Genomic DNA, 16,588 nt, shown 5'->3' with positions numbered 1-16,588 from the left:
AATAGTAATTTTCAAAAGGGAATTGGATAAATACTTGAAGGGAAAAAATTTACAGGGGATTGGGGAAAAGTAGGGGAATGGGACTAATTGGACAGCTCTTTCAAAGAGCCGGCACACGCACAATGGGCCGAATGGCCTCCTCCTGTGCTGTACCTACTATGAAGTCAGGGGATATTCTTTCCCCCTTGATTTACGTCTCACCAGCACCCCGTTCACACTTGCAGGTCTTAAGTAAAATAATTTTGACTTTTGAGAATTTGACTAAGATAGTTTATCTCAAATTGAGAAAAATCTGCCCTCTATTACCATTATTTGTTAGTGTCAGCCATGGGTCAGTTGGTAGTACTCTCGCCTCGGAGTCAAAACTTTATGGGTTCAAGTCCCACTTTAGAGACTTGAGCACATAATCCAGGTTGACCCTTCAGTGTAGTACTGAGGGAGTGCTGCACTGTTGGAGGTGCTGTCCTTCAGATGAGACGTTAAACCGAGGCCCCGTCTGCCCTCTTAGGTGGATGTAAAAGATCCCATGGGATTATTTCGAAGAACAGCAGGGGAATTCTCCTCGGTGTCATGGCTAACATTCATTCCTCAACCAACATCATCACAAAGAGCTTATCTGGTCATTATCTCATTGTTTGTTGGACCTTGCTGTGCGCAAACTGCCTGCTGTGCTTGCCTACAAAGCAACAATGACTGCGGTTCAGTGAAGGGTTTGGGGTGTCCAGAGAAAGTGAAAGGTGCTATATAAATGCAAGTTCTTTCTATTATAGTGCAGCATTTATTCTGAATGAAGAATTGAAATCCACTTTACCTGTTCCTGGGGGACCTTGGACAAGGACAAGCTCATTGGTTAGAGCCATTTGTATGGCATGCATTTGGGATTCATCAAGGTTTAATTCCTTCTTAGAAGGCCACTTTGTAAAATCCCTTACGTCAAAGTCACTGTTCTGAGATGAGCTCAAGTTAAAGTTCAGCATGTTATCACAGGACGTGGTCTTGCTGGGACGCTTTGGGGTTTTGAGGGCTTGTTTTTCCATCAGAGGCTTGAGTGTGTAGTTTTGACAACCACATTTCAGATATTTTGGTTCTGCAACGTTAGTCTGGCAGTGAACAATGTATTTCTGCAAGGGTAATTCATTGTTTCTAATCTCTTTAAGACCTATCAGAACATGGCGGTAGGCTTCAAAGTAGGCAGTTGTTTCAACCATTAGAAAAGAGTCTGTTGACTTAATGTCCACCAGCTGCAATCGGCATCCTTCAGTGAAGCTGAGCGTGATGATTCCTTCACTCAGTTCTTCAATGCTTCGATGTGCCACTGTCGCGAACACCATAGTTTCAAAGTTATCTTTGGATAGGCAAAGGAGAGACCCGAATAGAAGCCGCTTTGAACTCTCCCATCGAACGAACTTTAGCAACGTTTTGTCAAACTGAACCCGGTAGAAGACTCCACTCTGTGTGCACAGTGGGCCCAGTACATGCGCATCAAAATAAATTCTGATGTCATCTATTTGTTTCTTCTTCAGATCCTCCCGGTCATAAGTCAACAACTTGGAAATGCCATCCCTTAATGGCCGAACAAAGTCTTCACGGAGTAGGCGAAAGTGAGTGTCAAGGTATGTGGCAGTGTCTGGATATTTTCCACTGACGATATTCGGTCTCACGTAAGGCTTGTCGATTAAATGGATGTCGTCATAGGTTGGATATATTGGAATGAGTCTAAAGTCTTCCACCGTAGGCCCCGTGAAGTAGGTGTAGGTATCAGAATTCAATTTTCCATCTCGTTTCTTCTCCTGCAGAAACGCAACCATCTGGTGCAGGTTTTCCAAGCTTGTCTCAGTTTCTTCCGAGACAGGGATGCCGACAGACTGCAGGTGGTTCGAAGTGGACTGCACTAACGTGGCTAGAAGAGATACTTCCAAAAAAGCACTCGCAGGGTAGACAGTAATCAGCTCACAGAGCAAATTTAGTGCAGAACTAAGGTGTACAGAGTTTTCCAAATGTGCCTCTGGGATCACTTCTGTCTGAATACTGACGACAAACGCAGGAAGGATATTCTTCATAAACATGGAGTCCTTGATCAACTCCAGCAGATAATGTAAATTCTGCCGGTTGGATTTGCATTTGAATGCTGAACCAAGAATTTTCAGAAAGGTCACGATTAAGTTTTTGTGGGTATCAGTCTGGTTTAAGAATTCTTTAAGCCCACTTCCTGGAGAGGCTAACTTCATTACAATGTCGGAGGGATCCAAATCGGACAGCTGCAAGAGTTCTTGGCTGTCCAGCTTCCGCTGCCCGCGACGAGCAGATTTGCCGGATTGGTCTGCGGGAGGTCGAGAATGTTGGGGATCCTGGTTGGCTTTACACTTTTGTGTGAACTTGTATTTTCCCCCGCTGTCGTAGGTTTGACTCCCAGGTCCTTTGCAATGCTGCTGTGAGTGGTTTTCACGGGTAGCTTGAGGGTTATCTCTGCCCGTACCTCGGGAGAAAGGCTGTCTGCCTATAATTGCAACATTAGGGAGGAAAACAAAATATTGTACATTAACAAATCTGCAGGCACTATGAAGTTATGAAGCTCCAACAACACTCAAGAAGCTCGACACCACCCGGAACAAAGCAGACCATTTGTTCAGCAGCCCATCCACCACCTTAAAGATCCATTCCCTCCACCATCAGCACACTGTTGCTGCAGAATGTCATATCTATAGGATGCACTGCAGCAACTCACCAAGGCTTCTTCAACAGCACCTCCCAAACCCGCGACCTCCACCACCTAGGGCAACAGGAGCATGGGAACAACACCACCCCGACTTGGAAATATCTCGCCGTTCTTTCGTTGTCATTGGGTCAAAATCCTGGAACTCCCTACCTAACAGCACTGTGGGAGAACCTTCACCACACGGACTGCAGTGGTTCAAGGTGGCGGCTCACCACCACTTTCTCAAGGGCAACTAGGGATGGGCAATAAATGCTGGCCTTGCCAACGTCGCCCACATCCCGAGGATGAATACATAAAAAAGTAATAGAATGTGTGTCTTTCATTTTAACTTTGACTTTATTGAAGCAAAACCACTGAGCAGCAAGAGCTCCTATGCCATTAATGTAAGTACCAAATATCAGAACATTTCACTGAAGCTCCAGAAAGGAAGAATGGTGGATAACTTACATCTGTAACTTTTACATTGGGTGTAAGAGATCGTTTGGATCAGCGAACAAGTAGATCATAAAATCCGTGAGGTGGGACTTATACTCAATTTTAATGGGACAGTCTACTTTTGATAATTAAAATTGATGGTTCAGTCTACCCTTGATAATTGCACTTAAAAAAAATTGAACTATCCAATAAATTGAATTAAGCAACAAAGTGGGAATTTAGTGCTAAATAAATCATCAGATCATTCAACTGAATTAAGACCAGACTGTGCTTCAAATCTCCACACATTACAAATGTTAGCGAAACTGGAGTCAGTTACAACAAAAACTTGCATTTATATAGTACCTTTAATGTAGAACAATGTCCCAAGATGCTTCATAGAGGAGAAATCAGACAAAATGGACACCAAGCGAAAGAAGCAGCTATCAGGAGATGTGATCAAGAGCTGGTCAAAGAGGTGGGTTTTAAGCAGGAGAGGGAGGTGGAGATTTTCAGGGAGAGAATTCCAGAGCACAGGACCTAGATGGCTGAAGTCATGGCCACCAATGGGGCGAAGAGAGGGAGAGTTGCACAAGAGGCCAGAATCGGATGAACGGAGAGTTCTGGGGGGGTGGGGGATGTAGGGCTGGAGGAGGTTACTGAGATAGGGAGGGGCGAGGCCATGGGGGGATTTAAACACAACGATGAGAATATTAAATTGGAGACATGGGTGATGGGTGAGTGGGATATGGTGCAGGATAGAATACGGGCAGCAGAGTTTTGGATGAGCTAAGTTTCCAGAGAGTCACTCAACTAATATAAGACTACAAAAATTCACAGATTTTGTAACATGTGGTGCGTTACATATTACAAAGTCTAGAAATTGTACAAATCGATTTTCTAGTGTTTCTATTAATGAGATAAGTGCTCAGTTCCAGTAACTCGGATAACTTTTTTTGTAGTTCATGGTCTTCAAAATATGAAACTCCAAACTGATACAGGCTCTTCAACTTCTCTTACTCCCAGGCCACTTTTCCTTCTCCTTGGAAATTTGCGCATGTTCATCCCAATCCTACGAAAGGTGATCCCATTTATCCTTCTACCTGATGACCCATTGCCAATACATTCTAAAATTATGTAATCTGTGGTTAACCCTCTCCTTATCCATTACCTTGAGAGTTCTGGCCTAATCCATATTTGCCAGCATGGTTTTCAGCTGTTCCACTGGTGATCCTGTTGCTTACATTACGCACACCTGAGCTTTGCAATTGAATACTTTGGTTAATTATCTTTCATTGCCTTTGACATTCCCAAAGCCTCCAACTGTAGGAGGTGCCGTCTTTCAGATGAGAAGTTAAGCCGAGGGCCCATCTATCCTCTCTGGTGCATGTAAAAGATCCCATGCCACTATCTGAAGAAGGGCAAGGGAGTTCTGGCCAATATTTATCCCTCAACCAACATCACTAAAACACATCTCATTGCTGTATGTGCAAATTGGCTGCTGCGTTTCCCACATTAAAGCAGTGACTACACTTCAAAAAGTACTTAATTGGCTGTAAAGCGCTTTGGGATGTTGTGAAAGGCGCTATATAAATGCAAGTTCGTTCTTTATTTTTCTTAGTTCTAAGTTATTTTATGGATTATGGAAAAAATGTTTAGCTCTTTAATGTAAACATTTTAATATACTGTACGGTTCCTTTCCACCCCCAAATTTCCAAGTTACACAGCCCACCCCTTGCTGACCTCGTGGTTTCGGCTGTCCTTGTGTCTTATTCTCCACAGTACTCTCTCCGGAGCAGTTGAGTAGGTTAGGCTGACTTCCGTAGAACTTGGGAGTTCTCCTGTGATGTTCGGATTGCTCCCGATGCTCGAACCTATTCTTTACAGAGACGCTCTCCGACCTATTATTCACTCGTTGAGGCTGCCTCCCTTGTTGCCCATCTCTCGGTCCTGAAATTTAAAAATAAAAAATAGTTTAGCTCATTGGATCTGTGTACGACAAAGGGAATGAAAAAGAAAAAATGAGAACCAATTTCAGCCCAGCCAAATTGGTAGAGAGTCAGAAGGAGGGAGGATGGAGGAGGGATTCATTCATCTCCCCCCTCCTCGATGTAGGAGCATTGCCAGTAAAAGAAGACATAATGATGTCTACGGGTAATAGAAATCTGGAACTCTCTCCCCTAAAATGCTGTGGATGCTGGGGGTCAATTGAAGCTTTCAAGGTTGCGATCAATAGACTTTTGTTCGGTAACGGTATCAAGGAATACGGAGCAAAGGCGGGTAAATATCACTAATAAATCCAATGAAGAATTCAGGAGAAACTTCTTTACCCAGACAGTGGAACTCACTACCACAAGGAGTAGTTGAGGCGAATAGCATAGATGCATTTACAGGGAAGCTAGATAAACACAAGAGGGAGAAGGGAATAGAAGGATACGTTGATAGGGTTAAATGAAGAGGGGAGGGAGGAGGCTCGTGTGAAGCAAAAACACTGGCATAGACCAGTTGGGCCGAATGGCCTGTTTATGTGCCAGAAATTCTATGTAAAATGGAGTTGAGATACAGATCCGCCACGATCTGATTGAATGGCGGAACAGGCTCGAGGGTCTGAATGGCCTCCTCCTTTGTTCCTATGTTGGCCTACAAGCAAAAGAACTAAAGAAAAGAAAGCCTGGCAAAAATGGCAAGAATCTGTAAAACATGCAGTGGTGTTATTGGAAAAGAAAAATAGCAAAGTCACATGACCAGGAGTCTGCAACATAACAAACAATAACCTCAGCAACCCGAGTGGCAAAGTGCCCAGTTTTTACATGAGTTACATGAGATATGGAACAAGAAAACACCATTTGAACCAACAAACCCACTCTCTCCTTAAACCGTATGCAACATATAAATGAAATATTCTGTTGTCCGTGCCCTTATGTACCTTCACGACCTTCAATTCAACATTACCGGCTGTTCAAACGAGAAACATTACTGAATAGCAGAAACCTCCAGGTGATAACAAGAGCTGTCAGTCACAATCAACCAGCAAGTAAACCATGTTAAATTCACATTAACATGACCCACCCCCTCCCCTCAAGTAGCTCAATGGGTTAATCCAGTGAGTAGCAAAGCCACTCTCACTGGGAAGGTCCCAGGTTCAACTGTCCATCTGTGTGGAGTTGGCCAATTTCAGCTGGGACAGTGCTAGTTAGCTTCAGAGGCCCTGGGTTCAGGAGCGGACCAGTGGGCAGGGTTACTACACCTAATCACTAACCAGTGATCCTTACTGTGGATACAGGCATGTGGACACCAGGTAAGGGCAATGCCAAGTGAGGGCAGTGTGATGCCCCCACCCCCCACTTATTGATACATGAAGAATGGCCACTACAGATTGTCCATCAATTCAGTGTCAGAGAATTCACGTTCTCTACTTTCGCAAAATTTTAAAAAGGAGCACTTTGTTGCAAAAATATCTTTAAAACTATTTATTACATGAAAAGACAGACCAGTTGTGGCATTCCACATTCTAACACCCTCTGTGTAAAGATTATTTTTCTAATCTCTTCAATTCTTTTTATGATTATCTTAAATTTGCCTTCTCATTACTGTCTCACTGTTCAGTGGAGGCCCTTCAAAAGACCTCCATCAGGTCACCCCTTAATCCCTCATTTCCAAGTCTCTCTTTATAACTCAAAGTCCTCATCTCTGGTAACATCCTGATCAATCTACGCTGCCTCTATATCCTGCCGAGAGTGAGCTGGCCAGAACTGTAGTCAATATTCCAAAGGTGGCCTTGGTGTCAGCCGTGGCTCAGCGGGTAGCATTCTTACCTCTGAGTCAGAAGGTCGTGGGTTCAAGCCCCACTCCAGAGACAGAGACTTGGGGCTCGATATTAGGAGGGCGGTGGGTTCTCAGCAGGGGAGTCGACTGGGCGCGTGGGTAACGCGCCCGGTGAAATCAGTCTGCTACGCACAGAATGGCAGCCTAATTGGAACCACTTACCTGTGCTTCCGGGTTTCGCGCTGCTGAGCTGCGTGTCGGGCGGGCTGCGCATGCGCAGCAAGGTCTGTCAGCTGGAGGAGCCCTATTTAAAGGGGCAGTCCTCCACTGACTGATGCTGCAGAAAATAGGAAAAATTACAGCATGGAGCAGCCCAGGGGGAAGGCTGCTCCCAGTTTTAATGATGCCTCACTCCAGGTATTATTGGATGGGGTGAGGAGGAGGGGGAGGACAGAGATCCTCCCCCCGGTGGGCGGATGAAGCGGCCTGCCTCTGCCACCAAGAAGGCCTGGCTTGAGGTAGCAGAGGAGGTCACCTGCACCACCAACATATCGCCCACCTGCATACAGTGCAGGAGACGCTTTAATCACCTAAGTAGGTCAGCCAAAGTGAGTACACTTACTCATTCCCCTACACTCCGTCTGCCACATCACCGCCCCCACCCCACATCTCCTTCTGCACTGCCAACACTACTCAATCACATCACTCCTCACACCCACTCAAACCTCATCCTCATCTTACCTGCACTTATTCACCTCGCCAGTACTCATCCCGCCACTACCACTCAACCCAATCCTCATACAATCTCATGGCTCTATCTCATACTCACCCTCTGTGCATCTCTTTCACAGTCAGCCTCACTCAACCTGCCACTACCTGTGCTGCAGCCACAGGGCATGCATCACATATGTGCAGTAGGAAGCGTAAGGCAAACATGTCGTGAGCATGAAGGGGATGTACAAGGGTGTTGAGGGTTTGTCATAGTGTTTACCTATATTTAATTTCTGATCAACTCACATCATATATTATATTGGCACCACTACTGCCACGTCTTTGCGAATCTTGTCTGATTTGTGCAATAATGCCCTTTCCTGAGGATCACTATGAAGACCCACAACTGATGCCACCCATTGAGTCACTGCAGAGTGGGTGTCGGTGTATTTGCAGGGCTCTTTTGTGCAGACGACTGAGAGACGTCGGCGATGTCCCCGGTGGCACCCTGGAAGGATACAGAGGAGAAGTTGTTGACTTTGACAGTGGTGACTTTGACAGCGACAGGTAAGAAGATGGTGCTCGGGCCAGCCGGGAGCAGCTTGGCATGAAGGAGGCTGCAGATGTCCACGACCACATGTCGAGTGACTCTGAGCTTCCGTGTGCACTGCTGCTCAGAGAGGTCCAGGAAGCTGAGCCTCGGTCTGTGGACCCTGTGGTGAGGGTAGTGCCCTCTGTGACGCATCTCTCTCTGCGGTAGCCCTCCCTCCTGCTGTGCAGGTGGATGTGTCACAGCACTGTGTTGTGGGGCTCCACGTGTCAGAGGTGGACGGCATGGATGGCGGGGCTGGTGAGGCTGTTCGCCCTCCGAGGAGGTCATGACTGCAGCTATGGCGGCCCCCATCCGGAAGATGTACGTTTGAGGGGGTCCGCAAGGTAGGTACATGTGTATGGACACCGGGGTAAGTGTGCAGGTTGGTGAATTTTATTGTTAGGAGGAGGGTGGTGGAGGCCAAACTTTGTCCAAAGTGACAGAGTGGCCTCCTGCAATGAGTGAGGGTCTCCCCACTGACCTGTCAAATGGACCTTTGCAGCTGCCACAGGCTGATGGCTGCAACACATCCATTTGAACTGGGAGTGTTTCCCCCAGTACGGGAAACAGTCTCAGTTCATTTCAAAATCCCAGCCCTCCTAAAATATCAGGTCAATCAGGCCTGTAAACGCCCTGAAGTACCTGTTTAAGTACTTTAAGTGGCACCCCGCCGGCTTGAATTGCCAGCGGGAGTCCTACACATGGGGGCTGCGCGCGCATGTCAGCGCGTCACTGGGGAACCTGGAAGTGGGCGGGTTGGAGCCGGGCTCCAGACCCACCCTGGGAAACCAGGATTTTCACAACCCCCCCCTCCCACCCCGCCACGAACGCACCCGACCGCGGGTGCGAAAATCGAGCCCTTCAGCACAAAATCTAGGCTGACAATGAGGAAGCACTATACTGTCGGGGGTGCCATCTTTTCAATTACACATTAAACCGAGACCCTGCCTGCCCTCTCAGGTGGATGTAAAAGATCCCAAGGCACTATTTTGAAGAAGAGCAGGGAAGTCCTGGCCAATATTTATCCCTCAACCAACAACACTAAAAAATTATCTGGTCATTATCTCCTTGCTGTTTGTGGGACCTTGCTGTGTGCAAATTGGCTGCTGTGTTTCCTACATTACAGCAGTGATTATACTTCAAAAGTACTTCATTGGCTGTAAAGCACTTTGGGACGCCCTGATGTCATGAAAGGTGCTATATAAATGCTAGTCTTTCTTTCTTTTACGGCCTTGTACAAGTACAACTATGGGGATGATTTTCATCTTCACTGTTTAGGCAGTAACCTTGCTCGTCCAATTTTCATCACACTGCAATCAATGAGATGAAAGTCGGGCGGTTTCTACCTCGGGAAGGGGATCGCTCCAACGGGTTACCACCAAGGGGGAGAAGTTGAAAATTACCTCATTAGTGAGGCATGACCTACTGGTTCTAAAACCATGCTAACTCCTCCTTATGGCATCTGTATTCTTTCGGTGGGCATTGATAGCAACTTATAAAGATACTGTGGAGCATTTCTTCATTCTAGGAATTGAAAATGGGCTAACTAGTCTTGAGTTTCCACATTATAAATGCTTTTGATGTATATTTAGTCAATCAAACCAAAGTGGTTCTTTCAAAAAATGTTATTTTTTCACTCCCCTTCTCACGTTATACAGTCTATTCCTCACTCACCTCTTGGTCTTCCTCGAACGCTTGCTTGAGTTTTTTCCTTGTGACCACTCGCTGGATGGGGGTGACTTCCAGAGTGCTTGGGACCTCCAACAGATTGACTCCCACCACGGGCCCCAGGATGTCCAGAAGACTTCTGTGCAGAGCTGGAGTGGCTTTCAGCTTGCTTAAACACCGAAAAAGCCTTGTCATTCTTTTGCCTTCGGTCTTTCGAATGTTGCCGGTTTGGTTGGCTGTTGCTTGAAGCATTACCTTGTCTTGATTGGCCAATAGGTTGAGGGTTTGCTTGGTCTTTGGGACATACAATAAAAGGGGTTTTAATAGGTTACTTTTAAAAGGTCATATTATAAATGTTGACCACCCCCTCTCCCCCCTCCCAATTGCCCCAAGATTGGAGAGGGGTGGAGAGCCGAAAGACACACTGGAAAGATCTTGACTTTGCCCATTTTTATTTCCACTGAAGTCAACAGAAATGAAAAATCGGGAGACGTGTGAATCGGGCTGCCGACTCGCTGTCACCAGTTTTACACTATCGCGCAGTCAAAGTCTGCCCCATTTTCTCTTCTCTTCCCTCCCCCATGTCAAAATGATAAGATTATATGGAGTGCGGTTATTATTTTCTGATGCCCAAAAAAGAGAATACTGCCAGATAGGCAAGTAAATGTCAGGAGTACAGTTTCACTTCTGCATATAGCAGACATTATCATAACCCAATTATTATATATGAAACCATCCTTTCTGGTCGTGCGACGTGAGGTTTTCCAGCAAAATACAGTAGAGAAATTCGCAATGGTCACAAGAAAATGCATGGTGATAAAAGATAAGAACTCAAATGGCAAAAAAAAATCAAATAGAAAAGCAGACACTGAACCCTATTCGAATCAGCAAGTGTTTACATGGCAGTGACACATCAAGATGATAAATCGAAAATCGCCCCAGGGAGTCGCGACTCTCGCTGGTCTCCTTGATCCTGAAGCCTCAACTCTCCCAAAATCAAGAAACTAGGTGAAGCCAAAGTTCCACTGTATTGTAAACTTTATCTGCTGACACGTAGGAAATGTCCAGAATGAACAACGTTTCAATTGAACGAAAAGTCCATTTACACGGCATAATACAACCAAGTGTATAAGAGTGTAGCACAGTCACAGAAAGAATTTAAACAGGACCTCAATCAAATCCGTTTGAGTGTATTACAGCTTTGCACCACATTCGCAGTCTGTTCTTTTTATCACCAAGTTATATCGTATCGTTAAAGATATAAAACGGATAAAGCTCAGGGCATCACCATGGCCCAGTCCTTTTAAACTCCGATACATTATATCACAATGTGGTCGAAGATTGGACAAAACTGTCTTTCTGAACTACAGTGGAAGTTCTTGAAAGTTTCTGTACTTGGCAAAAAGAGACAACTCCCACCTCATCACAGACTGTGGACATCAAATACAAGCAGCAGAGTTCGATCCAAAGATAGTGCTCTCGTAGTAGGAATGTAGTAAGGTGGACATGTTGAGCTGATTTGTTCAACATCTAAAAGCCCTAGTAATTTCTTTACATTAATTAGATCGTAAATAATCAAATGGTGTTTTTCTTTTTAAAAAAAACAGTATTCCATATACTCTTCATAGAATCATAGAATGGTTACAGCACAGGAGGCTGCCATTTGGCCTGTCGTGTCCGTGCTGGCTCTCTGCAAGAGCAATCCCGCTGGTCCTACTCCTCTGCTCTATCCCCGTAGCCCTGCAAATTTTTTCCTTTCAAGTACTTATCCAATTGCCTTTTGAAAGGCAAGATTGAATCTGCCTCCACCACCCCCTCAGGCAGTGTATTCCAGATCACAACCATTCGCTGTGTAAAAAATTTTGTTCTCATGTCACCTTTGGTTCTTTTGCCAATCACCTTAAATCTATGCCCTCTGGTTCTTGATCGCTCCGCCAATGGGAACAGCTTCTCTCTCACTACGCTGTCCAGACCCTTCATGATTTTGAACACCTCTATCAAATCTCCTCTCAACCTTCTCTGCTCTAAGGAGAACAACCCCAGTCTCTCCACATAACTGAAGTCCTTCAACCCTGGAATCATTCTAGTAAATCTTATAGAAGGCTGATATCCGATAGCTGGATTGAAAGTAGAGAATGCCCTTTCTGTCCAGTCCATCCCCGAGTTATGCAAAAGGCTGAAGTTATGTTGCAATGTGGAGATAATAGATAAATGGCAAGATGGGTTTTACTTACAAAACAGGTCCAAAACTGTATCCACCAAGTCCATTTTTCATACAAGCAAAATAGTGTTTCTTTCCCACAATATGCACTAAGATGGCTCCTTCTACCAAACTAAGTCTAAAAATAATTGAACTATATGGGAAAAGGTCAAATTACCAAGCCAATTAAATTATATTTAAAAGAACGATGTAGGTTGTGGTCACAAAGGCTCCAATGAGATTGTAACAAGAACAATGTTGACAGAAAGACAACATATTCAAAATACTGACATGTCTGGAGTGAATTCCCACTTATATGAAGGTGTGTACAAGGCATGCGAGGTGTGTACAAGGTTGCGCTGATACAGCAAATTACCGAAGGATGAAAGAAAGGCTTTTGCATTTATATAGAGCCTTTCACAATCTCAGGGTGTCCCAAAGTGCTTTACATTTCAAAGAGTACTTCAATGGCTGTAGTCACTGCTGTAATGTAGGAAATGCAGCAGCCAAATTGCGCGCAGCAAGATCCCACAAACAGCAATATGATAATGACCAGATATTCTGTTTTTAGTGATGTTGAGGGATAACTATTGGCCCAGGGCACCGGGGAGAACTCCCCTGCTCTTCTTAGAAATAGTGCCATTGGATCTTTTACGTCCACCTGATAAAAATAGAGGCCCCGTCTGCCCTAACGTCTCATCTAAAAGACGGCACCTCTGACAGTGCAGCACTCCCTCAGTACTGCACTGAGAGTATCAGCCTAGATTTTGTGCTCAAGTCCTGGAGTGGGACTTGAAGCCACAAACTTGTGACTCGGAGGCGAGAGTGCTACCACGGAGTCAAGGCTGTCACTTAATTGGGGGGGGGGGGGGGGGAAAGAGAAGAGGGAGGCAGGAAAGGGGTGAAGAGGAGGATTTTTAAAATTTATCTTTCTTCGATGGGTGTCGTTGACAAGACCAGCATTTATTGTCCATCCCTAATTGTCCTTGAGAAGGTGGTGGTGAGCCGCCTTCTTGAACCGCTGCAGTCCGAGGGGTGAAGGTTCTCCCACAGAACTGTTAGGTCGGGAGTTCCAGAATTTTGACCCAGCGATGATGAAAGAACGGTGATACATGTCCATGTCAAGATGATGTGTGACTTGGAGGGGAACTTAGAGGTGATGATGTTCCTATGGAGCTGCTGCCTTTGTTCTTCTAGGTGTTGGAGGTCGCGGGTTTGGGAGGTGCTGCCGAAGAATCCTTGGTGAGTTGCTGTAGTGCATCCTGTAGCTAGTACACACTGCAGCCACGGTACACCGGTGGTTCAGGGAGTGAATGTTTGAACCAGTAGATGGGATGCTGATCAAGCGGACTGCTTTGTCCTGGACAATGTTGAGCTTCCTGAGTGTTGTTGGAGCTGCCCCCATCCAGGCAAATGGACAGTAAACCATTACACTCCTGACATGTACCTTGTAGGTGGTGGAGAGACTTTGGGGAGTCAGGAGGTGAGCCACTCGCCATAGAATACCCAGCCTCTGACCTCCTCTAGTAGCTCTAGGCATTTATGAGGCTGGTCCAGTTGAGTTTCTGGTCAATTGCGATTTCAAATATTTGGGAACCAAGGTAACAATATCCCTTTATATTTGCTGATCTACATTGTGTTTCCCAAGCAACAGTGATACTTTGAACTATTTTAAATTGGATTTTCTTTGCTTACACTAAAACTGGCAGTTTTGAAGAACCAGCATGACAGAACAGAACTCTGTACCATCCATGAACAATTCACTCCCCCTTTAGCAACATTGTTTTATGAAAACAAAACTTAAATGGAAATTAAATCCTTTTGTACACAAAACCGGAGTGGAAAAAAAGTGAGAAAGTAAGATAGTGAGTGGACAAGACATTGGAGCCTTCATTTTGCAACTGACACATTCTAAATGCCTGCAGTAACACACTGACTAATTGGTAAAAGACATAAAGTTTCTCATTTGCAACATGTTATGCAAGGCTTGGACTGATAAAAAAAAAGTTCTCTTAATAGAGAATATTCTACTCTAAGCTGCAGTCAACAGACCGACCGGGGTCCAGTCTGGATGAGTGAAGAGGATACTGGATCTGATTCTGCAACTGCAATAAAGTCAGGAGCTTAACACAGATCTCAAGGGAATTAGAATGCCAAATTTAATTGATCCAACCATATTGGCTAATAGTGCAAATCCATGTTGTTTGCTGACTTCACATAAATAGCCTAAAAAAGAGCTGAAGAGTAACTAAACTCTGGCTCATCCAGTACTTACTCAATGGCAATTAGACTTTGCGGCCTTACGAAGGGATGCAACTTCACCTTAATGGCAGAATAATATTATGCACCGTATGGTATAACTGTCCTGTCATAAAGGTAGAGCATCATTCAACTTACCCTTGAGCCAATGGCGCAGGAGACATGCTAGTATATAAAAAAAAGACACACAAAAGGATTCCAATGGGCTCAAAAGATTTACGTCATGGTCTCTTGCGCGTACCTCACTAATTTCCTTCAGTAGCACTGCCTCCTTGCAACAGTGTGAGCACTGAATCAGCGGGAGCAGTGCCATGGGAGATTTGCCAGTTTACATTTTTGAAAATGAACTCTAAAATGCACTTGAAAACTGCATAAGATGCAGTGTAGGTTTTCCTTAAAATGTGTTGTGGTCTAAATTCATGCTGGATTGCAAATATCCAGCACACTCCAATATGGCCTCAAATTAACAGGAATAATCTCACAGAACATCTCACCTGTCTTTTTTGCATCTTTAAATGCCTTCTGCAGTTCCTGTATCTGCCTGGCCAAAGACTTTATTTGCTCTTCACGGGATGCCATTTGGCTGCTTCTGCAAAAGATAAAGGCAATTTATTCCAACGGACTATAGAGTGCAAGAGAAAATTACAAATTAGTGATCTACCTATGAGATAGAAGAAGCATCTAAAGCTATGTTTATATTTCAGAAATAAATACAGAAAATGCTGGAAACATTCAGCAGGCCAGGCAGCATGTGGAGAGAGAAACAGAGTTAACATTTCAGGTTGATGATCTTTCATCAGAACTGGAAGAAGTTAGAGATTTAACAGTTTAAAAACAAGTACAGAGCCCTGTTTCTGTACTTGGTAAATGGAAGGTCATCGACCTGAAACGTTAACTGTTTTTCTCTCTCCACAAATGCTGCCTGACCTGCTGAGTGTTTCCAGCATTTTCTGTTTTTATTTCCGATTTCCAGCATTCTCAGTGTTTTGCTTTTGTTTTATATTACAGAGTTGCTCGAAGATGTAGTTCCATGATATAACTTCCCCGGTACTGTTTTACAACTTCATTTTCTGGCCATCCAGATTGTTGGGCTTGACCTGGACAGGGCAGCAGTCAGGAAAGCAAGTTGCTGACCTGCGTCATGCTTAGCAAGGCAGCAACTGAAAAGGGAATTAATGATGGCAAAACTTAATGGGGGTCATTCTGACTTTGAGCGATAGTGTAGAATGGGCGATATTGGATCAGCTCCCATGATACATCTCTCCCCATTTTCAATTACATTGACTTCACTATCATCCAGAGTTAAAATGACATTCAATATTTTCCTAATTTTTTGGACATGTACACGAGAATCTATCAAGTCTAATAACGCAACAGCTTAAAGGTAAAGAGACTTGCGGTGCAGAGAGATTATTTTCAATATCTAATTAAAAAACACAATCATAACTGTTTTAAGAGCCCTTTGCCTTGGGGGAGAAGTTAGGTCTTTAGAAATTTTGAGCCCCTCGGAGAAACACATCAAACTCACCACTGAGTGACTCAGATAAGTTCATTTATAGACCCTCATCACCAAAAAGGTCCATTAGGTTTAGCGTTTTTCCCAGTGCTGGATAACAGTCAGTTAGTGTCCCAAACTACAGTGTCCCGTACCAATCATGTGTACACTATACAGTACTCAGCCAATAGTGAACTAATCAGACTTAGAATCTGCAGCAACTCGCCAAGGCTTCTTCGACAGCACCTCCCAAACCCACGACCTCTACCACCTAGAAGGACAAGAGCAGCAGGCACATGGGAACAACACCACCTGCACGTTCCCCTCCAAGTCACACACCATCCCGACTTGGAAATATATCGCCGTTCCTTCATCGTTGCTCGGTCAAAATCCTGGAACTCCCTTCCTAACAGCACTGTGGGAGAACCTTCACCACACGGACTGCAGCGGTTTAAGGCGGCGGCTCACCACCTTCTCAAGGGCAATTAGGGATGGGCAATAAATGCCGGCCTCGCCAGCGACGCTCACATCCCATGAACGAATAAAAAAAAAATTGGGATCTTGGACCAAAAAGGATGTCAACCTGAGCTGAGCAATTCATTCGGAATCACTTTTCGACAGTAATAATTTAAAATCCTACCTCAGTAAGTTGTTAAGTAGCAAAGACTCTGGCAACAATTTTTCAATCCTCCATAGATATGTGAATCGTGATGGGAGAGTGGAGTCTCACCAATGTAACACTTCTGTTCAAGAAAGGAGAGTAGGTTA

General features: G+C 44.7%; 1 protein-coding gene across 1 annotated transcript in view; it reads right to left on the bottom strand.

Annotated features, from left to right (window-relative positions):
- The window catches only part of LOC137335492 (NFX1-type zinc finger-containing protein 1-like), a 63,302-nt gene that overhangs the window by 25,021 nt on the left and 21,693 nt on the right, over positions 1–16,588 (bottom strand). The window contains exons 2-6 of the mRNA XM_068000837.1: positions 16,461–16,563; positions 14,820–14,914; positions 9,873–10,160; positions 4,874–5,080; positions 812–2,497 (exon numbers count right to left, since the gene is read on the bottom strand). Of these exons, the coding sequence (XP_067856938.1) occupies positions 812–2,497; positions 4,874–5,080; positions 9,873–10,160; positions 14,820–14,904 (2,266 nt within the window). The 5' untranslated portion in view covers positions 14,905–14,914; positions 16,461–16,563. The remainder of the gene's footprint in view (positions 1–811; positions 2,498–4,873; positions 5,081–9,872; positions 10,161–14,819; positions 14,915–16,460; positions 16,564–16,588) is intronic.

The sequence above is a fragment of the Heptranchias perlo genome, chromosome 2 (genome assembly GCF_035084215.1).
Source record: "Heptranchias perlo isolate sHepPer1 chromosome 2, sHepPer1.hap1, whole genome shotgun sequence".
NCBI lineage: Eukaryota > Metazoa > Chordata > Chondrichthyes > Hexanchiformes > Hexanchidae > Heptranchias > Heptranchias perlo.
This window is presented reverse-complemented; position numbering and strand designations above follow the sequence as displayed.